The sequence below is a fragment of the Bubalus bubalis genome, chromosome 1 (genome assembly GCF_019923935.1).
Source record: "Bubalus bubalis isolate 160015118507 breed Murrah chromosome 1, NDDB_SH_1, whole genome shotgun sequence".
Taxonomy (NCBI): domain Eukaryota; kingdom Metazoa; phylum Chordata; class Mammalia; order Artiodactyla; family Bovidae; genus Bubalus; species Bubalus bubalis.
Genome location: NC_059157.1, coordinates 127,516,177 through 127,543,502, shown reverse-complemented (window position 1 = coordinate 127,543,502; position 27,326 = coordinate 127,516,177). Strand labels below are relative to the sequence as shown.

The window sequence follows — 27,326 nt, the reverse complement described above, 5'->3', positions numbered from 1 at the left end:
TCAAAAGTTTACACTACAGTCATATGTACAGTTTACATCACCTAATCATCATTCCCTCCCTCCCTGCAAGGTTCTGGCAGCTGCTGTGCTTTTTGTTTGTTTGTTTGTTTCTAACTGTCTACATAGTTTTTCTTTTCCAGAATGTCCTACTGTTGGACAGTGTGCAGCCTTTTCCTTCTCTAGGTTCTGTTTCTATAAATTGAACCGGAAGCACATTAACTTTTTTAGCAACCATTTGGTGAGGATGATTCAACTATGTTTGATAGCAAACTCCTGATTCTGTTCACACGTGCTGCTGGTCCTGCCCTTTGTAAATAAATCAGTTTCTAGAGTCAATACAGGGCTTTTCTTGCATTGTTTCAGTTTATAACCTTTGGGAGTCGTGTATTTTCATACCATGCATGTTGGCCTGTTTTATGTTTATCCAAGCCATGAATAAAATATTTGTACCGAACAAAGCCAGGAATAGAGCGTGTAGCTGATCATGAGACACCTAGTCATGTTTATTAGTCACCGTACTTTGGCAGTTGAAGGTTAATGGATGTGATTTTTCAGCTTCTTAATGTGACACCTTAATATTCTGCTTCTTAGTTATTAATAGTTGATACGATTGTTTCCACTGAGTAGAATCCAGTCATATGAAGTCATATACGTATGTGAGACCCCATCAGAGCCAGTGGTGTTTCTTTATTCTATCTTTGGTCCCCTCTCAGTATATGGAAGTATATAATAAGTAGTGCTTATCAAACAAGTAATGCCATCATGTCTACCATCTCCTTGGAATTTTGGACCCTACTGCAGCTCAGTATTGAGCAGCTTACAGAAGGGCCTTTCCCCTCCAATAGTATTCCTGATGAAGCTTTTCAGCCTTGCTAAAATACATGGCAGAGATCTTCTTTTCTCTTCAGCATGTGTGACAGAGCAGCCAACAGCTTATTGTTGTGCATTAAAAACAACTCAGTAGGCCATTCTTAATTGCACTCTGGAGTCTATGACCTTTACAAATAGGTGATATTTCAACAAACAGCAGAGCTTTGCAGTTTGAATTGCTTTAATGTACATGATGTTCCTGAGTGGCTGATATACTGTTACCTAGAGTACAGCCTTCTGTCTGGACCACTGTCCCAAATCAGTTACTGTGTCACCCCTGAAAGCTCCCAGTCCTTTCATGGAGTATCATAACACAGAATCGAGTATGTACAGCCAACAGTGAGAAATCTTTGGTTAAAGGAAGAGAAGATGAAGAGTGGGTATTTACTTAATATGGTGTGTTCTGTCTGACAGGTCACTGCTTTGGGACTTTTGTGGTTTTTGTTGTTTTCTATAATGGCACCCCACTCCAGTACTCTTGCCTGGAAAATCCCATGGACGGAGGAGCCTGGTAGGCTGCAGTCCATGGGGTCGCTAAGAGTCGGACACAACTGAGCGACTTCACTTTCACTTTTCTCTTTCATGCATTGGAGAAGGAAATGGCAACCCACTCCAGTGTTCTTGCCTGGAGAATCCCAGGGACAGGGGAGCCTGGTGGGCTGCCGTCTATGGGGTCACACAGAGTCGGACATGACTGAAGCAACTTAGCAGCAGCAGGATACATATACCACAGGCATTCTAGTTGTGATTCTGTTTTGACATGAATACATTTTAGCCCCCGGGTTTTGTGGTGAAATAGCTGTTAATGGTAGCTATTATTCCAGACACAGCATTTTCTTAAATAAGAGACCCCACTCTAAATGGTTGTCACATAACTTTTTCCTTTATTGATTGATTCAGTTAAGGCTACCTTTTTATGGAACTACACAGGGCAATTCATATCTGTCTCCAGCAACTTCACTGCACTGTGCGAAAGAAAATGAAATTCTACAGAGATTTTTTTGCAGTCTTTAGGAAGAAGAAATTCTCTAATTCCCCGTGTTTTGCTTTTAGCTGTGAGAAGCCTTCTTCAGCAGTGCCAACCATCTCTTTCCCTACTCTTCCCATTTGCTTCTGGAGTGCTGTGGTTCCCCAGTCAGTGTACCTGTCTACTTCCAAGAATCTCTTCACTCACCTCACTGCCTCTGTCTCCTAGAGCTCCAGTGCCCCCTGCTCCACCCCTTCTATGCTGAGAAAACTTCAGTTGCTCCTTGGTGCTAACAAAGTTAAGTCTGAATAAGTTTAGATTGACAGTCTAGGCCGTTGATGCATCACCAGTCCACACTTTGTCCTCATCTTCTCTTCTTTTCCTTCTTCTTCAACTAAAGGAAATTTCTCACTCTCTTAAGCATAATGAATCCCATGTCCACGTATTTGCTCTTCCTCTCCTTTCTGTAGTCTGGAATGTCCTTCCTTCCCTCCCCTCACAAGTAATCCCTTATTTTTAACCTCCAGCTCAAATTCTGCTTCATTCATTCGAAAAATATTTATCGAGTACCTTCTGTACAACCAGGCACCAGTCTGTGTGCAAGGGGATCCTGCAGGGAACAAAGCCAAGTCTCTGCCTTCACAGAGCTCACATTCAGCTGACAGAGGGGAAATATTAAAGATATATGGTGTGTTATATTCTGAAAAGGCTATGGAGGAAAAACACAATGAGGGAGATAAAAAGGAAGATTGCATTTTTAAATGGAGTAGTCACCGAAGGTTGATAGCTAACGTTTTCTACCTGAAAAAAGTTGAAGGTTCAGTCATGGGGCTTCCCTGATAGCTCGATTGGTAAAGAATCTGCCTGCAGTGTGGGAGACCTGGGTTGGAAAGATTGGAGAAGGGAAAGGCTACCCACTCCAGTATTCTGGCCTGGAGAATTTCATGGGGTCACAAAAAGTCAGACACACCTGAGCAACTTTCACTTTCACTCATGTGAGCCTGAGTGGAAAGAGCATTCCAGTGAGAAGCAACAGCAGATGCAGTGGTCTGGATGCAGGAGAGTGCCGGTGTGACCTGGGAACAACACAGAGGCCACTCTGCCTGGGATACCGCGTTGTGGCTGTGGGGGCAAACATTTGGAGAGGTTTTCTTCCTCGATTTCTAGTTCACTGAGGAATCAATTGAGAATATGAAGGAAGTAAGGAATGTTGAGAGTTTGGAGAGAGAGGAAAACCTGTACCATAGTGGCAGAGTGAATAGGCCAGGGAGATAATCAGGAAACCCACTTGCAGTTCATAATATTGAATTTAAATGTCTTTGACCTCTTCCTTTGAATTCTTACAGCAGTTGTTACTCATACTTCATTTGGTACTTGGCATAAACTACTGTCTATTGTTTTCAGTGTCTGGCCTAACTTTCTAACTTGTTATTTGTTGTGGCCTTTTTTTTTTTTTTTTTTAATATGTTATACCCCACCTGTCTCCTCAGCTGCTTTGAGGTAATTTTCAATATGCAAACAGCAGAAAAGGACAAAAATATGGAGAGTGTCAGAACAAAAAAATATACTTGAGTAGAATTTAGTAATAGCTGAAAAGCATTCGGAGAGGAGGAATCTTGAATGAAAATTTTTTAACCTCCACTATCTAAAACAGGGAGTCACAAAGAGTTGGACATGACCAAGAGACTGAACTGAATCTGAAACAGGACAGTTTGTTGAAATACAGTGAAACCCACCTTCTCATTGCCTCAATTGTTACCCGACACATCCACCTTGATTCCCAGGATAAAAGTTTTACATGTACCCAATATATTCAGTCAGTTCAGGTTGTTCAGTCGTGTCCGACTCTTTGCGACCCCATGGACTGCAGCATGCCAGGCTTCCCTGTCCATCACCAACTCCCAGAGCTTGCTCAAATTCATGTCCATCAAGATGGTGATGCCATCCAACCATCTCATCCTCTCTCGTCCCCTTCTCCTCCTCCCTTCAACCTTTCCCAGCATCAGGGTCTTTTCCAGTGAATCAGTTCTTCACATCAGGTGGCCTAAGTATTGGAGCTTCAGCTTCAGCATCAGTCCTTCCAATGAATATTCAGGACTGATTTCCTGTAGGATTGAATGGTCTGATCTCCTTGCAGTCCAAGGGACTCTCAAGAGTCTGCTCCAGCATCATAATTTGAAAGTATCAACTATTTGGCATTCACCCTTCTTTATGGTCCAGTTGTCACATCCATATATGACTACTGGAAAAATCATAGCTTTGACTATATGAGCCTTTGTCAGCAAAATGATGTCTCTGCTCTTTAATACACTTTCTAGGTTTGTCTCTCACAACTTACCTTCCAAGGAGCAAGCATCTTGAATTTCATGGCTGTAGTCACCCTCTGCAGTGATTTTGCCACTTTTCCCACTTCTGTTTGCCCTGAAGTATTGGGACCAGATTCTTTGATCTTAGTTTTTTGAATGTTGAGTTTCAAGCCAGCTGTTTCTCTCTCCTCTTTCACCCTCATCAAAAGGTTCCTCTTTACTTTCTGTCATTAGAGTGGTATCTGCATATCTGAGATTGTTGATATGTCTCCCAGCAGTCTTGATTCCAGCTTGTGATTCATCCAGCCTGGCATTCTGCATGATGTACTCTGCATGTAAGTTGAATAAGCAGGGTGACAAAATACAGCCTTGACGTACTCCTTTCCCAGTTTTGAACCAGTCTGTTGTTCCATGTCTGGTTCTAACTGTTGTTTCTTGACCTGCATACAGGTTTTTCAGAAGACAGGTAAGGTGCTTTGGTATTCCCATCTCTTGAAGAATTTTCTACAGTTTATTGTGATCCACACAGTCAAAGGCTTTAAGGTAGTCAATGAAGCAGAAGTAGATGCTTTTCTGGAATTCCCTTGCTTTTTCTATGATCCAGCAGATGTTGGCAGTTTGATCTCTGGTTCCTCTGTCTTTTCTAAATCCAGCTTGTACATCTGGAAGTTCTTGGTTCATGTACTGTTGAAGCCTAGCTTGAAGGATTTTGAGCATTACCTTGCTAGCATGTGAAATGAGCACGGTAGTTTGAACATTCTTTGGCATTGCTCTTCTTTGGAATTGGAATGAAAACTGACCTTTTCCAGTCCTGTGGCCACTGTTGAGTTTTCCAAATTTGCTGGCATATTGAGTGCTGCAGTTTAACAGCTTCATCTTTTAGGGTTTGAAATAACTCATCTGGAATTCCATCACCTCCACTAACTTTGTTTGTAGTAATGCTTCCTAAGGCCCACTTGACTTCACATTCCAGGATGTCTGGCTCTAGGTGAGTGATCACACCATTGTGGTTGTCTGGGTCATTAAGACCTTTTTCATATAGTTCTGTGTATTCTTGCCACCTCTTCTTAGTATCTTCTGCTTCTGTTAGGCCCATACTGTTTCTGTCCTTTATTGTGCCCATCTTTGCATGAAACGTTCCCTTGGTATCTCTGTAATTCTCTTGAAGAGATCTCTAGTCTTTCCCATTCTATTGTTTTCCTCTATTTCTTTGCCTTATTCACTTAGGACAACTTTCTTATCTCTCCTTGCTATTCTTTGGAACTCTGCATTCAGATGGCTATATCATTCCTTTTCTCCTTTGCCTTTCCCTTCTCTTTTCTCAGTTATTTGTAAAGCCTCCTCAGACAGCCGTTTACCTTGTTGAATTTCTTTTTCTCAGGAATGGTTTTGATCACTGCCTCCTGTACAGTGTTACAAACCTCCATCCATAGTTCTTTAGGCACTCTATCAGATCGAATCTATTTGTCACTTCCACTGTATAATCATAAATGACTTGATTTAGGTCATACTAGATACATTACTGTTGTGGATTTCTGATTTAATTCTGTTGAGGTCAAAGAACATACACTGTATGATATAAATCTTTGAAAAGTCATTGAGACTTTTTTATGGCCAAGCATATAGTTTCTCAGTGTGAACATTATTCATGTGAACACTCATGTGAATTCATGTGAACATTATTCAATGAACATTATTCATTCAAAAGTGTAATGTACAGTTGTTGGGTATAATTCTTATAAATTTCAATTAAGTGAAAACAGTCGTTAGTGCTCTTTATATCTTCTGTATGCTTACTGATTTTTTTTGTCTAGTTATCTTATTATTGATAATTACTGAAGAGTGTTAAAAGTCTCCAACTATAATTGTTGATTTATCTGTCTCCTTTTCCTTTTTCTTTTTTTGATTTATCTGTATTTTGCTTTCCTATTCCTTTTTCCTTGTTTTCTTTGGGACTGTTTGGATATTTTTTAGTATTTTGGTTGATTCTTCTGTTGTTATCTTTTTGCTGGTTGCTGTAGGAATTACAGACTACATGTTTACATTATTGCAATCTGATTAGAGTTAATATTTTACTACTTAACACAAAATATAGGAACCTTGCAATCCTAGAGATTCATTTACTAATCTCCCATTATTTAATTCTTTTTATGGTTTCCATTTCTCTAGTGAGGTTCTCTTGTATATTGAGTTGTTAGGGCTATCCTTTCCTTTAAATCTTTAAGCATATTTATATGTTTTAAATTCCTTGTCTGCTAACCCAGTATTTGTCATCTCTAAGTCTGTTTCTATCAACTTCTTTCCCAGTTAGAAGTTACATTGTCCTGTTCCACATATCTGTAAACTTTTGATTCTATCCTCATCATTGTGGATGATGTGCTATCATCTGGATTTTGTTGTCTTCCTTTAGAGACTTTTGAGTTTTGTTCTGATAGGTTATTAATTTACTGTTAAATCAGCTACATATTTTTGAGGCTTGTTTTTAACCTTTGTTTGGCCAGGTCTAGAATATCCCTGATCCTAATACATGGCTGCTTTTTTTTTGGTCTCAGTGGACACCCAGGTGTTTATCAAGGCCTTTTCACCTTAGAAGTTAGTATCCCATGTCTTCCAGCACTCCGTACCCTCCAGAAGCTCCATTTATCTCACAGCTGTTGAGAGCTGCTCCCCAGCAGTTTTTCTCTGACAGGCCTCTGGAGCTTGCCTGCATATGTGCAGCTGAGTAATCGGTCAGAAGCTTCACTTAACTTTACTTTGTGCTTAGTCCTGTCCGACTCTTGGTGACCCTCTGCTTAAGGGGACTCCTATATAGAATCCTAGAGCTCCTTCTCAGTTCAGCTTCCTCCTTTTCAAAATTCTACCCATTTCCCAGCCCCAGACTCCTGTCTCTAGTTTTTCAACTCAGCAAGACTGCCGCTTTCCCCTTGGCCTCTCCTTCCCTGTGCTGCAGTCCAGAAAGTGCATCCAGGTAGAACCCCAGGGCAGTCACAGGACACCTTTGGTGTATCTCCCTTCTGGCAAGGATTGCAGTCCGGCTCTGCCTTTTGTCCCAAATTTGGAAATAACTGATATATTTATATTTATATATGGCTGATTTTGTACCTACTAATGTTGGGAGAGCTACTCTGGTTCAGCAGTATTACTTTATAATGGCAAGATTTGGAAGTCTCCAGTTTGCTGGGTTTTTTTTTTGTTTTTTTTTTTTGTTTGTTTGTTTGTTTTCAGTAAAATAGCTTAATATAGTACCTTTTCTTAACTTTCTTCTTCTCACTTCACTTCCTACCCTCCATCTCCCAAAAACCAAGGTCTAAAAGGAGAAATGGTCCACAATCTCTTTCTCTCTTGGCAGACAGCAAATTGGTGTCTAAAAGAAATAGGGTACATCCACAGTGCACAGGTGTTCTTTTTCCTTAGGTTTGTAATTAACTTGTTAACTTGAATTGGGTTTGGCTATATAATGTTAGGGTTAAACTTGCTTTTCCAGTTGACTCTTTACTCCTCTTGTTATCAGGTAATCATTTTATCCAGTTAAAATGGGCAGGAATACTGGAATTTAAAATGTGTCAGCAATCAAGACTCTGATAGGAAATCATTAAGGACCCTGCCCTCGGAAGAGAGCTTTGTCCTAATTGCTCCCCCATAGCAGCATCCATCAAGATAATTGTTTGACTTTCCTCTTAAGTAGACAGTAATCAGTTAGATAATCAAAGGGTAGGAAGCCTTAAATACATATATGAATTCCCTGTTTTGATTTTTTAATAAGACAGAGGGGGATTTCTGACTGACAGAAAATGCCATCCCACTCAGGAGCTTTTCTTTGTAATTTAAATCAGATCAGATCAGTCGCTCAGTCGTGTCCGACTCTTTGCGACTCCATGAATCGCAGCACGCCAGGCCTCCCTGTCCATCACCAACTCCCGGAGTTCACTGAGACTCACGTGTATTGAGTCAGTGATGCCATCCAGCCATCTCATCCTCTGTCGTCCCCTTCTCCTCCTGCCCTCAATCCCTCCCAGCATCAGAGTCTTTTCCAGTGAGTCAACCCTTCGCATGAGGTGGCCAAAGTACTGGAGTTTCAGCTTTAGCATCATTCCTTCCAAAGAAATCCCAGGGTTGATCTCCTTCAGAATGGACTGGTTGGATCTCCTTGCAGTCCAGGGGACTCTCAAGAGTCTTCTCCAACACCACAGTTCAAAAGCATCAATTCTGCGGTGCTCAGCCTTCTTCACAGTCCAACTCTCACATCCATACATGACCACAGGAAAAACCATAGCCTTGACTAGACGGACCTTTGTTGGCAAAGTAATGTCTCTGCTTTTGAATATGCTGTCTAGGTTGGTCATAACTTTCCTTCCAAGCAGCAAGTGTCTTTTAATTTCATGGCTGCAGTCACCATCTGCAGTGATTTTGGAGCCCACAAAAATAAAGTCTGACACTATTTCCACTGTTTCCCCATCTATTTCCCATGAAGTGATGGGCCGGATGCCATGATCTTCGTTTTCTGAATGTTGAGCTTTAAGCCAACTTTTTCACTCTCCACTTTCACTTTCATCAAGAGGCTTTTGAGTTCCTCTTCACTTTCTGCCATAAGGGTGGTGTCATCTGCATATCTGAGGTTATTGATACTTCTCCCGGCAATCTTGATTCCAGCTTGTGTTTCTTCCAGTCCAGTGTTTCTCATGATGTACTCTGCATATAAGTTAAAGAAGCAGGGTGACAATATACAGCCTTGACATACTCCTTTTCCTATTTGGAACCAGTCTGTTGTTCCATGTCCAGTTCTAACTGTTGCTTCCTGACCTGCATACAAATTTCTCAAGAGGCAGATTAGGTGGTCTGGTATTCCCATCTCTTTCAGAATTTTACACAGTTTATTGTGATGCACACAGTCAAAGGCTTTGGCATAGTCAATCAAGCAGAAATATATATTTTTCTGGAACTCTCTTGCTTTTTCGATGATCCAGCGGATGTTGGCAATTTGATCTCTGGTTCCTCTGCCTTTTCTAAAACCAGCTTGAACATCAGGAAGTTCACAGTTCACATATTGCTGAAGCCTGGCTTGGAGAATTTCGAGCATTACTTTACTAGCGTGTGAGATGAGTGCAATTATGCAGTAGTTTGAGCATTCTTTGGTATTGCCTTTCTTTGGGATTGGAATGAAAACTGACCTTTTCCGGTCCTGTGGCCACTTCTGAGTTTTCCAAATTTGCTGGCATATTGAGTGCAGCACTTTCACAGCATCATCTTTCAGGATTTGGAATAGCTCAACTGGAATTCCATCACCTCCACTAGCTTTGTTTGTAGTGATGCTTTCTAAGGCCCACTTGACTTCACATTCCAGGACGTCTGGCTCTAGGTCAGTGATCACACCATCGTGACTATCTGGGTCGTGAAGATCTTTTTTGTACAGTTCTTCTGTGTATTCTTGCCATCTCTTCTTAATATCTTCTGCTTCTGTTAGGTCCATACCATTTCTCTGCTTCCCATAAAAATAAGTCTTTCTGGATCCTTTTAGATTTTCTTTTCCTGACAGAAAGAAAAAGCAAGAATGGAGGGACCATAATATACCATGTAGCAGGAATGAAGGTTTGCATAGGACGTGCCCCCGGAAAGGAAGGAGGTTGGGGTCCCAGCCTAGTTGTCATCCATGGCATTTCCTGGTACTTTAGTTTTCCATTTCTAGTTACCAATGGTCCTGGTCTGTGTCCTGACATCTCCGGATAATGCCAACTCTAGATAATGCCTCCATGACATGGGGGTGGCGACACCCAGCAATTATTTTTTAATGTGTTTGGGAGTCTGAGCTTTCCATTACACTAATTGACTCTATAATAATAATAATCCCTGTTAGGACAACAGGCAAGGTTTGTGAATTTGACCAAGGAACTACATTAGTTAAATAAAGTTGAGGCTGCATTCCACAGTTGCCTGATCTGTTTTTTAAAAAACCTTTTTTTCCTAAGCATAGTGAGATCATTAATTTTTGCCACCATAGATTTTTCCCAGGGTGTTGCTTTCCAAAGCAGGTTACGAGTAGCCAAGCATAGACAGGTGGAGTATACAGGCGTCAGAGACTTGAAACCAACTGGGGGACATTGCTTTTTGTGAGGGAGCAAAATGGGCGGACAACCAAATAAGAAAAGCCACTGTGTCATCTGTATAGTGACATGGCGCTGTGGTGCTGCCCTCGTCAGTGGCCCCAGGGATCCTTAGCCCCCGGCACGCCCCCAGCTCAGGCTGTCCTCGGAAAGTCCCTGACACCTCCACACTCGGAGCACCTCGTGTTATTACTAACGTGGAGAGTGGGCTTAGGATTAGACCTGTTGTCAGGAGCTCCCCTTACAAGTTGTATTTTAACGTGTGTGAACCTCCTCCCATGTAAACCAGACACTCAAGTCTACCTGTTGGGTTGATATACACATCAAACATATAAGTAGTAGAATAAGGCCAGAGACTTAAATAGATGACAGGAAACGTCTTCTCCGTTTCTTCCTTCTCCTCCCCTTCTTCCCTCCCGTCACCTCCCCTCATGTGAGGAAGGTCATGCAGGTTTCTGTTTTGTAGATGAGATAACTGACCTCAACTGTATCAACTCAATGGATTAGTGTTAGCCCCGCTCAGAGCCTTTTCTGTGCCGGCAGAACACATTCATGGCCTGATGTGCGCATAAAGCTGTCTCCTCACCATGCATGAGGCGTCTCCCTGCAGGAGCTCGGCTCGTTCCTCAGCACGGCTGGTTCTCACAGGACCTGTGCAGCCCAGCCCGCCAGGATGCACTTGTAGGCATGGCACTGGCAGCTGTGGAGGGCCTGCATCCGCCCTGCTGCCCCTGGGCTTTTTGTTGAGACCTCACAGGCCTTATAGGATGTTGTTTTAACTAGAAAACAGATCGGTGAAGGATCTCCTGAAGAAGGTGAGGCCATCAGTGTTTCAAGAGCATGGCTCAGATACTGCCCAGCTAGTCCTAGGGAGCTCCTTTTTTTTTTTATTGTTTATTGGGGTGTAGTTGATTTACAGTGTTGTGTTAGTTTCAGGTGTACAGCAAAGCGACTCAGTTATGCTTATAGCCACTCTTTTTTTAAGATTCTTTTCCCATATAGGCTACTATAGAGTATTGAGTAGAGCTCCTGGTGCTATACAGCAGATTTTTACTAGTTATCTATTTTACATAAATCTCCCAGTTTATCCCTCCCTCCTTTGTCCCCGGGTAACCGTAAGTCTGTTATCTACATTCATAACTATTTCTGTTTTGTAAAGAAGTTCATTTGTTCCCATTTTTTAGATTCCACATATAAGCGATATCATATGACATTTGTCTTTCTGTGTCTGACTTATTTCACTGAGTATGACAATCTCTAGATCCATCCATGTTGCTGCCAATGGCATTGTTTTGATTTTTTATGGCTGAATAATATTCCATTGTATATACATATATGCTTTTTTATTAATTTTTATTGGAGTATGGTTGCTTTATAATGTGTTAGTTACACAGCAGAGTGAACCAACTATACATATACATATATCTCCTCTTTTTAAAATTTCCTTCCCATTTGGGTTACCACAGAGCATTGAGTAGAGTTCCCTGTGCAATACAGTCAGTTCTCATTCGTTATCTATTTTATACATAGTATCAGTAGTGTATATATATCAATCTCAATCTCGTAATTCATCCCACCTCCCTTTCCCCCTTGGTATCTATACATTTGTTCTCTACCTCTGTCTCTGTTTCTGTTTTGCAAATAAGATAATCTGTACCATTTTTCTAGATTCCACATATATGTATCAATATTACAGTATTTGTTTCCCTCTTTCTGACTTAACTTCAGTCTGTATGACAGTCTCTAGGACCATCCACGTCTCTACAAATGATTCAGTTTCGTTCCTTTTTATGGCTGAGTGATATTCTTTTTTTAAATTTATTTATTTTAATTGGAGGCTAATTACTTCACAATATTGTTGAATAATATTCTTTATCCATTCCTCTGTTGATGGAAATTTAGCTTGCTTTCATGTCCTGGCTGTTGTAAATGGTGCTGCTGCCATTAACATTGGTGTGCATGTATCTTTTCAAATTATGGTTTTCTCCAAATACATGCCAAGGAGTGGGATTGCTGGCTCATATGGTAGTTCTGTTTTTAGTGTTTAAGGAACCTCCATACTGTTCTCCATAATGACTATCAATTTACATACCCCCCAATGCTGTAGGAGGGTTCTCTTTTCTCCACACTCTCTCCAGCATTTATTGTTTTGTAGATTTTTTGATGATGCCCATTCTGACCAGTGTGAGATGATACCTCATTGTCGTTTTGATTTGCATTTCTGTAATAATTAGTGATGTTGAGCATCTCTTCAAGTGGTTTCTGCCCATCTGTATGTCTTCTTTGGAGAAATGTCTGTTTAGATCTTTTGCCTGCCCAGGTAGTTCAGCTGGTAGAGCATCAGACTTTTACTCAGAGGGCCCAGGGTTCAAGTCCCTGTCCAGGTGCCAAAATTAAATAAATAGATCTTTTGCCCATGTTTTGATTGGGTTATTTGTTTGATACTGAGCTACATGAGTTGTTTGTACCTAGTGTGGGTAAAACCTTCTGGGTCCCTTGAAAGTGACTGTCAGGCTTTTTCCAGGCCAATACCAAGAGCATGGCAAGTGGAAGAGACCCCTGGGCCTGGGCCGCCCAGTTCAGATCTGGGCTGTGCCACCAACCCGTGTGACCTTGGGCACCTCCTGCCCCGGGACCTTAGTTCCTTCAAATGTAAGATGAGGGTGACGAAAGAACCAGCCTCCTAGGGTGTCTGATGATTAGATGAGGTGAGATAATACAAGTTCAGGGCTCAGAGCACGCTGGCACACAGTAATCACCTGCTCCATAACTGTTAGCTGTTAGTGGGGGTTACTCCTTCTTCACATCATAGAAAACTTAAATCAGCATTTTCTTCCTCTGCTGTGAAAAGTCACTGTACTGTTTCTTTTCAGTTGTGGTCTTGTAGTTCGTGGGGTTTTTTAATGGATATTTTTCAGTCAGTCTGTCAAGATTCCCATGTCCAGCCTCACACACTTTCTTCCCTCACAGCTGGTTCTAAGAGAAATCTCCTCAGGAGATGTTCTGCTGGGTGTTTCCCTCCTGTCTCCAGTCAGCTTAGCAACATACCAGCTTATTTTATTACTTCTTCATCTAATTCATTATTAACTGTGAGCTCATTGGGAATTTTGCGGTATTGAGAAATGAAGGTGAGAGGTCAGGTTCTGTGTGAAAACAAACTGCCTTGTGGGTGGGAATTTTAGGAGAGGTGTTTTCTGTTTGCAGGTGGAGCAGGAAGTATGGCGTCACTGCTTTCTGAAGTCAGTTTCACTTTAGGCAAAAGGGTTAAATATTAAGGACCTCTAGTTTGAAACAGCTTGTGTGTGTGTGTGCTGTCAGACACAAAGATGTCTGAATCTTTGTGACCCCATGGACTGTAGCCCACCAGGCTCCTCTGTCCATGGGTTTCTCCAAGCAGGAATACTGGAGTGGGTTACCATGCCCTCCTCCAGGGGACCTTCCGGACCCAGGGATCAAACCCCCGCATCCCTTATGTCTCCTACATGGGCAAGTGGATTCTTTACCAGTAGCGCCACCTAGGAAGCCCTCTTGAAACAGCTTGCTGCTGCTGCTGCTGCTGCTGCTGCTGCTAAGTCGCTTCAGTCATGTCCGACTCTGTGCGACCCCATAGACGGCAGCCCACCAGGCTCCCCCGTCCCTGGGATTCTCCAGGCAAGAATACTGGAGTGGGTTGCCATTTCCTTCTCCAATGCATGAAAGTGAAAAGTGAAAGTGAAGTCGGCTTCAGTTCAGTTCAGTCGCTCAGTCGTGTCCAACTCCTTGCGACCCCACAAATCGCAGCACGCCAGGCCTCCCTGTCCATCACCAACTCCCAGAGTTCACCCAGACTCACATCCATTGAGTCAGTGATGCCATCCAGCCATCTCATCCTTTGTCGTCCCCTTCTCCTGCCCACAATCCCTCCCAGCATCAGAGTCTTTTCCAATGAGTCAACTCTTTGCATGAGGTGGCCAAAGTACTGGAGTTTCAGCTTTAGCATCAGTCCTTCCAAAGAAATCCCAGGGCTGATCTCCTTCAGAATGGACTGGTTGGATCTCCTTGCAGTCCAAGGGACTCTCAAGAGTCTTCTCCAATACCACAGTTCAAAAGCATCAATTCTGCGGTGCTCAGCCTTCTTCACAGTCCAACTCTCACATCCATACATGACCACAAGAAAAACCATAGCCTTGACTAGACGGACCTTTGTTGGCAAAGTAATGTCTCTGCTTTTGAATATGCTATCTAGGTTGGTCATAACTTTCCTTCCAAGGAGTAAGCGTCTTTTAATTTCATGGCTGCAGTCACCATCTGCCGTGATTTTGGAGCCCACAAAAATAAAGTCTGACACTATTTCCACTGTTTCCCCATCTATTTCCCATGAAGTGATGGGACCGGATGCCATGATCTTCGTTTTCTGAATGTTGAGCTTTAAGCCAACTTTTTCACTCTTCACTTTCACTTTCATCAAGAGGCTTTTGAGTTCCTCTTCACTTTCTGCCATAAGGGTGGTGTCATCTGCATATCTGAGGTGATTGATGTTTCTCCCGGCAATCTTGATTCCAGCTTGTGTTTCTTCCAGTCCAGTGTTTCTCATGATGTACTCTGCATATAAGTTAAATAAGCAGGGTGACAATATACAGCCTTGACGTACTCCTTTTCCTATTTGGAACCAGTCTGTTGTTCCGTGTCCAGTTCTAACTGTTGTGGTAGCAAAAGTCTTAACTGTATAAGAAATAAAGACAGACTTGATAGCAAGGCCAAGGCAAGAGAAAGTGGGAAATATGGCTCTCATTACGTCCATTCTGCTCCAACTCTGCCCCCATCTCCACCAGCAAATTACAGAACTGCCAGCAGAAGGCTCCTGGAGTGCAGAGGAGACAATCGTATCACAAAATTAGACCAAGAGCCAATGTCTCTCACATTCTAGGCTCAGCCTTCTCATGTGGGAAGACAATTGGGAACGGAGATGCTGGGATTTTTATTTCAGGGCCTTGTTTATTATGAAGAATAAGACATGAACAGGCAGAGCTCAGTCTCCCATGAGTACCTCTGTCTGCATGTATGACTCGGAAGGCTCTGTATCCAGAATGCCTGGTGTTATTATCCATATTCCTAGGAACTCAGCCTTCAGGGTGGCAGCGATCAGAGTTGTTTCCTGTATCAAGCTTGATGTGCTTATGAGGCCTGTGAATCCCGAAAGCCCTGGTTTGTTTTCTTCCTTGCAGCGGATGTAATTACAGCGCTCACTTCCACCCATCTGGGAGGCACTGAGCTTTGAAATGGGCTAGCACACGTGCTCTGCCCTGCGTCCCTCTCCCTGGGGCTCTCCCAGATCATCAGGGCCTCGTTTTCCACTGGATTTACTTTAATTCTGAGTATTACAAGGACATGTCCGGTGTTGTCATTGCTTCTTCCTCTTCATGTTCAGCTAGTATAATTTTCAGCTCTTGTTACTGGACTTCATTACATGGGAGGAGGGAAATTTGCTCTAGCAGATAGTATCTTTCTCTTCCAATTGGAGAATCACTCCTGATCAGTTCTGTGCCTGTGGGTTAGATGGTCTAGGTGTGGTGCTTTGTTTAAGGATAAAGCACTATAAAGCAGACTGAGACTGTGTTCACGTTTGGCGCTCCCACTTTCCTTTTGAGCATGGCACTGATTTAGCAAATCAGTTTCTCTGTGCAGCATCTTAGGCTGAATCTACTGTTTCTCTTCAGCCCTATCATGGGTCTTGGTGACAGCGCCCTAGTTGGTTGCCTTAGTTTGCTTCTAATGCTGCAGTAAGATCCCCGATTAGCTTCAGTAAACACCACTACCTTCAGCCTTTGTGCCCCAAATGCCTGTGGTCTCACGGCACCCAGATGGCAGTGTGGCCCTGATAGCACTGCCCTTCGATAGGTCAGAACACAGACCCATCAGAGCAGTGGGACCTGCTCAGGTTATACAGGGACCTATGGCCGGATTAGCACTCAAGTTCCCAGCTTCTCAGTCCAGTGCTGTGCCCTCCAGATGCTTCCCCCAGGCACAGACATAACACAGGCACAGCAGTGACGACCATTTATTGACCATCAAAAAGGTGCCGGACCCACATGTCAGTGTGATCCTCACAATTCTGGAGAGTAGTGTTTTGCAGCTAATGAAGCTGAGAGAAGCTAAATAACTCAGCCAGAACTGCTCACTAGTCATCACAGAATCCAGGTGGAGCCAGGGCTGTGTGAAGTCACACCCTGCATTCCCCTTCCTGCTTTGCAAGTTCCAGGTGGTTTAGAAACGCCTCAGTGACTACGTAAGAAGTAGAAAATCTGCTCACCCTTCCCACGCCTCCATTGGTTTGATCAGAGGATAGTCATTTCATAGCTGTTCCGTGCTGGACCAAGTGCTAGGCCCCGTGAATGGGAGACAGCGCCCTGTCCTCGGGGTGCTTCTTGCTCAAGGCTTCCCCCCACTGCCCCTTCTTTCCCTCCTGCAGCATCTACCTGTCCCTCTCGTTGCCAGTCTTGTCTGCACTGTGCTCTGACGTCTCTTTTCTTTCTGTGTTCAGTGGCCACGTTAGGACTCAGTACACATGACCAGTATTGTGTGTAAACCGGGAGGCCCTCCTGTGCCTCCAGTTAGTAACACTTAAGTGGGGACTTGCGAAGTCCTAGGCTTCTGCTGTGTACTCCTTAATCTTCTCAGCCACTTTATGTGGGGCAGCTGTCTTCACTGTGCTCATAGAAACCCTAGCTCAGAGAGAATAGGTAACTTGCCAGCGATTGTGGTGCCAGTGATGGTGATGCTGGGGTGTGGGCACAGGCAGGCAGGCTCTAGAGCCCAGGCTTTTGGCTGCCAGCCACTGCAGTGTCACGGGCAGGACATGCGAGGGAGGGTCCAGCACAGGATATGCCAGAGCTACAACAGAAAGAGGCTTTTAACCAAGTCCCACGGGTTTGGTAGATTTCCCTTCCTTCTTAAAAGGGCTGGTATTTTCTGACATTTGAGAAATAATCCTTCCCCTTAAAGTGAATTAAATAAAACGAAATAGATATTTCACTGAGATACAGGATAAACATGCCAGAAGTCACAAAGAATCTTTACAAAATCAAGTTCTTAGAAATAGGAAGACAATGCCAGTGATTTCACAATGGGCCAGGGAGAGCAAGCTGCTGCCCGCTCTGATTCCTAAGATGGACAGCTCAGAGTAAAGGAAGATGTGCGATGTTCAGCAAATGTTGGTTGAACATTTTCTGGCTGCAGAGCACTGGGAATGAAGGATGAGTAAGAAGTAGTTCTGGTATTCAAGTTCCCAGGCTAACAGGGAGACAGCTAGACAATTACAGGAAGCACAGTATAGTCATGGGCCAGCCACGTAGCTGCTTATTTATTGACAGAAGTGCTCAGAGAGTGTCTCATGTGTGCAAGAGTGTAATCTGGACCCCAGAATGGTGTAATTTCAGGGACATTTTGACGATATATGTAGATAATGTGAGAGCATTGTTTCAAATGAGGCTGCCCTGGTAAATATGGTGTATATGGTTATTATACCTCAGTAATCTCTCACGCTTTGCTTATCAACACTGGAGAAAATGAAATCATCTTATGGATTTCTCATGTCCCAGAATCTATGAGATGTTAAGCTCCTCTTGATTGACTCATCTTTATACCCCAGGTGCTAATATAGCAGAGGTCCCAGAAATACCTGAACCAGAGAACTGGCTCCCCATTCATGAAGCCCGGAGGTGAGAGGGGACGAGCCTGCATAGGGTGGGGCATAAACCAGCTGAAGAGGACTCTGGACGAGCCCCCTCCCAGGGCCCTGTCCTGCCCCTCCTTCTTACCCCACCTCACTGCTGCACCCAAGGAGAAGCAGACAGAAATCCTCACCTTCATGAGGTATTAGTCATCCCCTGAATGCTTCCTTTTTTTTTTTTTTTTTTAAAGGCTCTGTCTTGTTCCAGGCAGGATTTTAAGACAGGTGAGCGTCTGCTGGGTCCCAGGCACATCTGCAGATAGCTCTGCTATCTCCTCAGATGACCTGTTCGCAGACAGACTTCCACAGAGACAGCACGGCCTGGCCAGGAACAGGGCATCCCATCCTGCAGCAGCTCTGCTTCCAGAGGGTTCCAGGGTGGCCCCAGCGTGCACCTTTGTTCGGTATCTGCGTTGTTCAGGATGATGGCTTGTTTCATCAGAAAGGACCTGTCACCTTAGTTATTTCACACCCATGGAACAACCACATTTTTCAGTTTCTGAAGGATGTCATTGGAAAATCCCTTCCCTAGGTATCTCCAAGGAGTGTAAGGGCCTCGAGCAGAATATGATGACAAGCCTGGAACTCAGAGTCACCCTGCATTGGCACATCATGTTTGAAATTATGGTTCTGGGTATGTGTTTGTGTGCACACTTACCTATTTATTACTCCAGCTTTTCTCTCCAGGAGAGGGGGACTAGGGTTTATAAGGTAGAGGCTCTTGTTATGACCCTTGATTGTGAATTTTTGATTCCTATTGGGCAGGTCTCGTAGCCTTTTTCTTCTCAATTTACACAACTGTGTTAACTTACATGGTAAAGTAGGTAGGTGTAGGGCCTGCAATTAACTCCAGTAAACCATGTGGCAGAAACATTAAATTTTCTTATTATACCTAAGGGTTGCTAAGATGAAAGTGAACTCAGTGAATGTTGAAAACATACCTAATTGGGACACCTTAGAAAAAGAGAAATGCTGGTTGTTTGGTTGATGTGGTATAGTTGAATGGGAAGAAGGCAAATGCCCATAAGCTGAGCGGGTTCTGCTCCCCTTAGGATGGGGTGAGGACAGGAAGTCCAGCTGTGCTGAGTGGTTCTGGGTACAGGTTAGCAGTGCTACTCCAAGTGTTGCCTGGAGGCTCGGACCCCACCCCACACCTTCCAACCAGAATCTGCATTTTAATGAGATCTCTGTGGTTCTTATGCACATTAATACTGAAGAAGAGCTAGATCAGAAAATATGAGTTGGACCAGCATTTGAGACTCCTACACTTGCTGCCTCAGTGAGCAAACTCCCAAAGGAGTTTATTCTGTGCCTGGAATAGACTCATCAACTATGTAGTGCTTCCTGGGGGCAAAAGCATGATGCTGTTTTTAACAGTACCATTTTATACTTAAAAAAAAATTTTTATTAGAGTACAGTTTATGTACAATGTTGTGTTACTTTCAGGTGTACAGCAAAGTGATTCAGTTATACATTACATATATTCATTCTTTTTCAGATTCTTTTCCATACAGGTTATTACAGAATATTGAGTAGCGATCCCCGTGCTGTATGCAGTAGGTCTTTCTTGTTCTTATTGTTGTTCAGTAACTAAGTTGTGTCCAACTCTTTGCGACCCCATGGACAGTAGGGGGTCCTTGTTGGTTATCTATTTTATATATAGTACTGTGTATACATTAATCTGAAAGTCCTAATTTATTCCTCCCTTCCACGTTTCTTTTCCACATTTTCCCTTTGGTGACCATAAGTTTGTTTTTGAAATGTTAGTCTATTTCTGTTTTGTAAGTAAGGTCACTTGTATCATTTTTAAAATTAGATTCCATATATGAGTGATATATTTACCTTTCTCTGACTTACTTCACTGTGATAATCTCTAGGTCCATCCATGTTGCTGCAAATGGTATAGTTTGTTCTAATAGCTGAATAATATTCCATTGTTATATGTACTACATCTTTATCCATTCTTCTGTTGATGAACATTTAGACATTCTATGTCTTAGCTCGAGTGCTGCAGTGAATGCTGAGGTGCACGTATCTTTTCCAACTATGGTCTTCTCCAGATAAACGCCCATGGGTGGGATTGCTGGATCATATGGTAGTTCTGTTTTTAGTTTTTTAAGGAATAATTCGGGGCCTTTTGTGTTTCCATACAAATTAAAAAATTTTTGTTCTGGTTCTGTAGAAAATGCCGTTAGTAATTTGATAGGGATTGCACTGAGTCTGCAGATTGCCTTGGGTAGTGTATTCATTGAGTGTTGACTCTTCCAATCCAAGTACACGGTGTACCTTTCCGTTTGTGTTATCGTTCAGTACTTTCATCAGCGTCTTAGAGTTTTTTCTGAGCAGAGGTTATTTGCCTCCTCAGGTAGGTTTATGCCTGGATTTTTTTTTTTTTTGATGTGATGGCAAATAGGATTGTTTCCTTAATTTCTCTTTCATTGTTAGTGTATAAGAATGCAAGAGATTTCTGTGTATTAATTTTGTATCCTGCAACTTTACCAGATTCATTGATGATCCTAGTAGTTTTCTGGTAGCGGCCTTGGGTTTTCTATGTATAGTATCATATCATCCGTAAACAATGAGGGCTTTACTTCTTTTCCAATTTGGAGTCCTTTTCTTTTTCTTTTCTGAGGGCCATGGCTAGGACTTTGAAAACTATGTGGAATAAAAGAGTGAGAGTGGACAGCCTTGTCTTGTCCCTAACCTTAGAGGGAGTGCTCTTATGTGGAATAAAGTAGTGAGAGTGGACACCCTGTCTTGTCCCTAACCCTAGAAGGTGCTCTTATGTGGAATAAAGTAGTGAGAGTGGGCAGCCTGTCTTGTCCCTAACCCTGGAAGGTGCTCTTATGTGAAATAAAGTAGTGAGAGTGGACGCCTTGCTTGTCCCTGACCCTGGAAGGTGCCCTCAGCTAGCCACCGTTGAGAGCGATCTGTGTGTCACATGCATTTTCTGCTTCTGGTCTCACATGACCTTCGCTTTCACAAAATGGTTTGGCTTCCAAAATACATCCAATGATGAAATAAATGCAGAAATCTAGAGTTTAAAAACCATGTGCCTATGGAAAATAATGTAAAATCTAACCTTTTGTTGCCACCACGTCCTGTACAGCTGCTACTTAGCTGTACCGACCACTTGGCTTTGAGTTCCTTTGTGACAGAAGCAAAACAGAAAACACAATTGGCAGAAAGTCTAGACAACTAGTAACTGTGTCCAGTACAGTTTTTCTCGGCACAGGGTTCGATGGGCGTTTCTTCCGTGGCTCGCCATCTACACTTTCGTAACAAGCACAGCAGTGTATTTCATGACAGCTTTTTCTTGCTTTTGTCACTTTGTCGTTTTCCAGCTTGGCTTTTACAGCCGCCTTTTTAATCAACCACCTTAACACCCCCACCCAGCGCCACCTTACCTACTCCATTCTTGACTTTGTTCCACTTAGACCCTCCTTTAAACTTGATCATGGAATAACCATGGAATCGGCAAAAGTAAGATCAGGGTGGTTTGGTCCCTTGTCATATGCTGGGGATGGCAGGCCCTGCAGCTGAGGTGCTGAGCGGCCAGTGAGAGGCGGGTGTTGTCCGTGGCCAGCCCTGCCCAGTTCACGCCAGCAGTACTGGAGGGATGTGGAAAATCGGGGCAGGACCATGCTTTCCGTTGTGAAGTCTCTCAAAAGTATTTATGTGTTTTTCTTCTTGCTTGTTTGAGCTTAGTTTGCAGTATTTTTCAAACCTTCAGATCATCTTTAGCTTGGAACGCCCCTGTGCATCTTACTTAGTATAAACTGAAGTGTGATACTCCACACAATTTCTCTCCAAGAACAGGATCATTTTTCTACCAAATTAGATTGAAAAGTGTTTCTTAAAGTGTCAAGGCAAGTTGGAACGTTCTCAGGAGTAGAGAATGATCCCTCCAAGTGTCTGGAGACCCAGAGGTGTGAGTCTAGAATGAAAAGTGGGGCCTCTGTGGTCTATCCTCCTGTCTTCCTGGCGGCCTGGCTTGGGATTCCCACGGGCCAACCCCCGCCATCCCCATGTCACTGAGAGCGTCAGGAAGACTTTGGGCACCTGCGGCCTGGGCCGGTCTCCAGGACAGCACAGCGGGATTCCACAAGCCCAGGTGCCGTGAGCGTCCTTACTGTCAGCTGCTCTCTCGATATTGAAACACATTCTTTCACAGAAGATGAAGCTGTGAAGCTGTTTCACACTCACGAGCATGGTTTATTCAGGGGTGGTGCTTATTTCCATTCTGTCTTAGTGCTTAGGGTTCTTCCCCCTACGGGTGGGAAAATTTTGAAGAAAAGAAGCAAAGTCATTCCTAGGACACAAGTTTATATAACCTCTTAACACTGTAATGCTTTTGAAAGTTCAAATCCTTAGGGGCTGGGGAGGGATAGACATGGCAGCACCTTCCTCCTAGAGTGGTTATGAGGGTTCAGTGAGCTCATCCACAAAGAGCACACAGGGCCTGGCACACAGGAAATGCTCAGTACATGGTAACAGTTCTAAGTGGTGTTTACTTGTTCTCTGCCTCCCCTGTTCCTGCCAGGACTTCCTGTAAACAGAACAAGTCTTCAGACCCCCATCTGCAGCCCTTAAGTCCCAGAGCCCTCGCTCAGCTCTCAGGGATAGGTGCTCATGTTGACACCTTCCTCGTTGAAACACACCATCATTTAACTGAGGATGCTCTGAATTGTAGTAATGAAAACCAGCATATACTGAGCCTTTATGGGGGGGGGGGGGGCAAGCAGATAAAAGACATTTTATATAAAGGATCTCATCTAATTTAATATTCAGTAAGCCCATAAGGAAGCATTTTCCTCTCTCACAAGTCAGAGAAGGGACCTGCCTAAGGGTCACCCAGCAGGTTAGTGTCAGAACTTGTATTTCAGGTCACCTCTGACTCCAAAGCCTACAGCGGCCTCTGCCAGGATCCCATTTCTTCCTCCAGCTGTGAGCTGGATTGGATTCACAGAGAGCAGGATCACGGTGTTGGCACAGTAACCAGTTGGACAAGGCAAAACTGCTGGGGAAGCAAATTAGACTTCCCCTCTCCCCAAAACAGACTAAAATCTCAGTCCCTTGGTTAGCTATCAGCTTTACAATAAGGCAGGGAAATGACATAATTTTTCATCTGTAACATATTCCCACCACCAGCACAAAGAAGGGGCATCTTTGCTGGCTGTATTCAGTGCTGGATATGGGGGTGCAAGGTTGGGTGGAGCTAAATTCTCCATAGTAAAGGCAAAGAGGAACTGTGACACCCCAAAGGAAGCTCATAAGTATGGAAACACTGAGGCTACAGGGAGAAGCCTTAGGGAGGTTGTCAGCCTAGAGCTGGCACTGAGGGCCTGCGGGGGTGTGCACCACTTGTAATAAATATTCAGTAAAGTAGCTCATGGATTGCTGGTAGCGCGGGTTTTCTTCCGCGTGAAGGAAGCACCGCATCATGTTCCATGGAGGCTGCCCTTGGATGTTATTAATCCTAGCGTTTCTGATTTCTCAGGCAACCTCAGAACCTGTTCTGGATCCACAGCAAACCCAAGCATTTGATCAGCTCTGCCATCTCTACCGAGGAAGTTCCAGGGTAATGTTCATGTGGTCATCTAGATGTTCATCTCCCTATTTATGACTACTGTTTTGGGAACACCATGTCCCAGGTCCTCACTCCAGCCTCCTCCTCAGTCTGTAAGGTGCCCTGGCATCCCTGTCACGGTGTGTGGAGCCCTGACCCCGGGGAGCACTGAGAACTTGGCAAAGGATGCAGAGGAAGTGGAAAGATCTCTGTCCCCTACATACCCTGGGCTGAGGACACAGGAGGGCATCTGTGTTTGTGCTGCCTCCAGAGAAAGCAGGCCTAAGCCCAGTCCCTCATCTGGGAGCCTTGTTTTTACTGATGACTGCCAGATCTGCCCTAAGCCCCAGACTCTGCTGTACATCTGCACTGGTTGAATTTGTTTTGGCCATGAAAGATAAATGCCAAACTGTAGTGGCTTAACCAAGATAGAATTGCAAATGCAGGGATCCCAGGGCACATTCCATGAATATCTCTCTAGATTTCTTCTACTTTGTGGTTCTATCATCTCTAATATGTGGATTATACTTATGTGGTTCAACATGGTTGCCCCAGCTCCAACCATCACATCTGCATTCCTGTTAGCAAGGGGGAAGAAAAGAAAGTTCATAAGCCCTCTATTTAAGGATAGTTCCTAGAAACTGTATACACCACTTCCACTTACCTTCTTTGTCCAGTACTTAGACACATGACCTAACTGCAGTGGAGACTAGGAAACCTGGTCTTGATTCCAGAAGCCCTAACACTACTGAATCCTGGAACTGTAAAAGAAGAGTACATATTTAGAGGGCTACTGGCAGTCATGCCACAACACCCTGCTCGTCCTTGCCCTTGCCTGTCTCTGTGTGGCATTCTTTGTCATCCGGTCACGGCCGGCACCCTGGGCTCATCCTTCCCACCCCACCCACTCCATAGGGCGGTCTCCTGTTTCTCCCCTTGCCCTCCAGCTCCCAGAGGTCACTGCAGGTCCTCTGTCCCTCCCTAGGGATTCTGCTGCGTGCAGGGCACCATCTCCGAGCCCCCAGGTCCTGTTGCCGCCTGGCTTGTAACACTTTCCTGGCTCTAGCCCCTGCAAGTGGAGTCATACTCAACCAGCTCCTCCTCGCCCAGTCACACCTGAATTCTAGTCGGGCCAGATTTCTTCCCAACGCTTTCCTTGAGCTTGCACAGACTGTCTCGAGGCTCTTGTTTTTGTGCTGCGCTCCCTTTTCCCATTCCCCACACACCTGCTAGGTTGGTGGCAGCCCAGAGGGAAAATGGTGTTCCATCTCTGAGAGCTGGTCTGGACAGAGGCTTTTCTTCCAGGAGGTTCACTTACCTGGCTTCACCTCGCCCCTTCCCAGCCTAAGCCCGGCTCTGCCCCGGGAGTGGGGTTTCTGGGCCTTTGATTCTCAGAAGTTCTGCTTCACACTATTGAGCCACTATTTGGGCCCAATCAATTTCCAGAACACTTAAGGTACGGAAGTGGAAAACAAAAAATATTTTTTGTGACTGACCCTTTCACTTCAGTGTCTGAGTGTGAAAGAACTTGGTGTTTATGTAGCCTCTGTTGCCTGTCCTGTTACGGCATCATATGCAGAGAATGCCAGCGGCTGGTGGCAGCCCAGAGGGTTACAGAAGATGGGAAGTGGCGTGGGTGGGGCTTGTGCAGAGCGCGGGACCCGCCTCTGTAACCTGCTCGACAACAGTGGGAGTCCCTGCAGGGAGCCTGGTTCGGGACTCTGCCTCGGACCACAGTCCCATGTCTGAGCAGGGCCAGGTACTGGAGTGTTTTAGGTAAATCAGCACTGTGAACCAAGGCTCTTCAGACATCTCCCCAGTTACCACAGCCTCTGCAGTGAGTTTTCAACAGGAGGACAGACACGTGTAAGCCTCCTGCCACTGTCACCTAGGTGAGGAAAGAACCCTTATCAGAGGTCAGAGGGCAGTAGAAGACAGCCAGCCTGGGGGAGGCGGGAAGAGAGCAGGTGACAGGCGTCATCTCCAGGGGAGGCAGAGCTGCAGGCCGCCCGGCCGACCGGAACCTGTCCCGGGGACCGGAGCTTGAACTCCAGGCTACCACTCACCCCTGGGGTGACCCGGCTACTTCACTTCTCAGAGCTCTGGGTTTTTTCCCCAGAAGGTGGTTGTGGAGGATCAGACACATTGCATGTGAAAGACCTGGTAGCAGGATCTAGCAGCCTGGAAGGCGCTGGGGGCTGTCACCTGGGGCTGTGCGAAGTCCTGGCACTGGGAGGCCTGCCCCGCCGTAGGTGCCAGCTCAGTCCTCACAGCCGCTGCCTCTGCGGGTAAAGTTCAGCTGTGGCACCCTGTCTCCTCTAACCGTCAAGGGCAGCTTGGGGCTAGGTCATCAGGCTCTGTGCCTAATCTTCCCGGCAGACGGCGGGCTAGATCAACAGTCTGCCTGCCTTGGCAGGTCCCCCAGCACTGAGCCTGTAACAGGGAGGGTGTCACTGGTGGACACTGGAGCACGGAGGGTACCCGGAGGAGAAGGTGGCATCCCTGAGTGGCAGCTGGGGCGTCCATCGGGAGCTATCTGGATCATGAAGGCAAGGACGCAGAGCCAGAGATCACCACTCACTCTGAGGAAAGCCCACTAAGGAGAGAGGGAGTTTGGAGTGAGCTGGGCAACAGGGTCACGTGCCTGCAGAGGGTACACAGCATGAGGGAGGCTCAGAAAGTATTACAGTGTGACATGCCTGTGAGACTTACCGTGTCCAGCCTTCTCGTTGTTAAAGGAGGAAATTTAGGCCTTACCAGAGGATGTGAACATGTGCAGAGTCGCCGTGGTGGTTAGCTAGATGCAGATGCAGGTGTGGGGTCCACGCCCGGCCTTACCTCCAGCCCCCGCTGACTGCGTCCTCTCCTCTGCAGCTGGCCCTCCTCACGGAACTCTCCCAGAATCGCAGTGGCGAGAGCTGCAGGCCATTTGGAGGGTCCCAGAGTGGCCCCGCCTTCAACAGCATCTTCCAGAAGGAGAACTTCCAGCTGCAGCTCATTCCTCCCCCGGTGACTGAGGACTGAAGTCTTTCCTGGGCCTGGAGCCCAGAGACAGGCCAGCAAGGGGAGGGGTCACCTGAGGACCCCATGCCCCCCAGCCGCAGAGACTCTGGCCCTCCCGATGTTGTTGCAGCCTGGGCACCAGACTGATTTTGTTTTGCTTATTAAGCAAATGAACACGATGTACCTGCATCCAGTTATTTAAGGATATGCGTTTTTGTCTGTTGGACTCTCCCCCAAGAGTGGAGAACAGGCAGAGCTCTGTGGGCAGCAGCCCAGTCCATGGCCACCCCAGCCCCTCTTCTGCCTGTGGTTAGTACGGGGTGCCGTTGCCTCCTGCTGCCAGAGGGACAGTGGTCGCTGGGCTGCAGCATCAAGGAAGCCTGCGCTGGAGGGAGCGAAGGGCTGCGGGGCCGGGGCACCTCCCTTGCCTCATGTTTGTGTTGAAGCCCGTTTGAGTGTTAGCATCTGCCGTCTCTAACAATAAATGCCTCCCGTTCATGCCCTTCAGGCCTACTGACTGTCTCGCTCTCCGTCTACCAAGTCACAAAGGACGTTCAGAACCTTTGTGGCCACAGTTCAGTTCTATTAGCTCAAAGTCAAGGCCCTGACTGGGGCAGCCCTGCCTTTATTCCATAAGCAGCCACGTTGCAGGCTCCATCCAGACCACCAGCCACCCAGGTGCTCCTCGGCCAGGGTCCAGGCTGCCAGAGCAGGATTTTCACATTTCTTGCCCCAAGAACTTTGTACATCATTGAGCCAACCACCGCAGGAGAGCACACCACACAGGCAGAGACTGGGTGTCCAC

The 27,326-nt window shown here is 45.1% G+C and overlaps 1 protein-coding gene and 1 non-coding gene across 10 annotated transcripts in view; both read left to right on the top strand.

Moving 5' to 3' along the window:
* VPS8 (VPS8 subunit of CORVET complex) overlaps positions 1-27,024 on the top strand; it is a 302,528-nt gene extending 275,504 nt beyond the window's left edge. For 8 of the 9 annotated variants that reach the window (XM_025287194.3, XM_025287196.3, XM_025287177.3 and 5 more), the window contains 2 exons: positions 23,450-23,530; positions 26,393-27,024. In XM_025287194.3, the coding sequence (XP_025142979.3) occupies positions 23,450-23,530; positions 26,393-26,542 (231 nt within the window). In that variant the 3' untranslated portion in view covers positions 26,543-27,024. Of the gene's footprint in view, positions 1-17,868; positions 18,093-23,449; positions 23,531-26,392 lie in introns of all 9 variants that reach the window. The other variant, XR_006551488.2, reaches the window with a different exon arrangement.
* TRNAK-UUU lies at positions 12,556-12,628 on the top strand. The gene has a single exon. It is a non-coding gene; the product is annotated as a tRNA-Lys (tRNA).
* Positions 27,025-27,326: the final 302 nt, after the last annotated feature.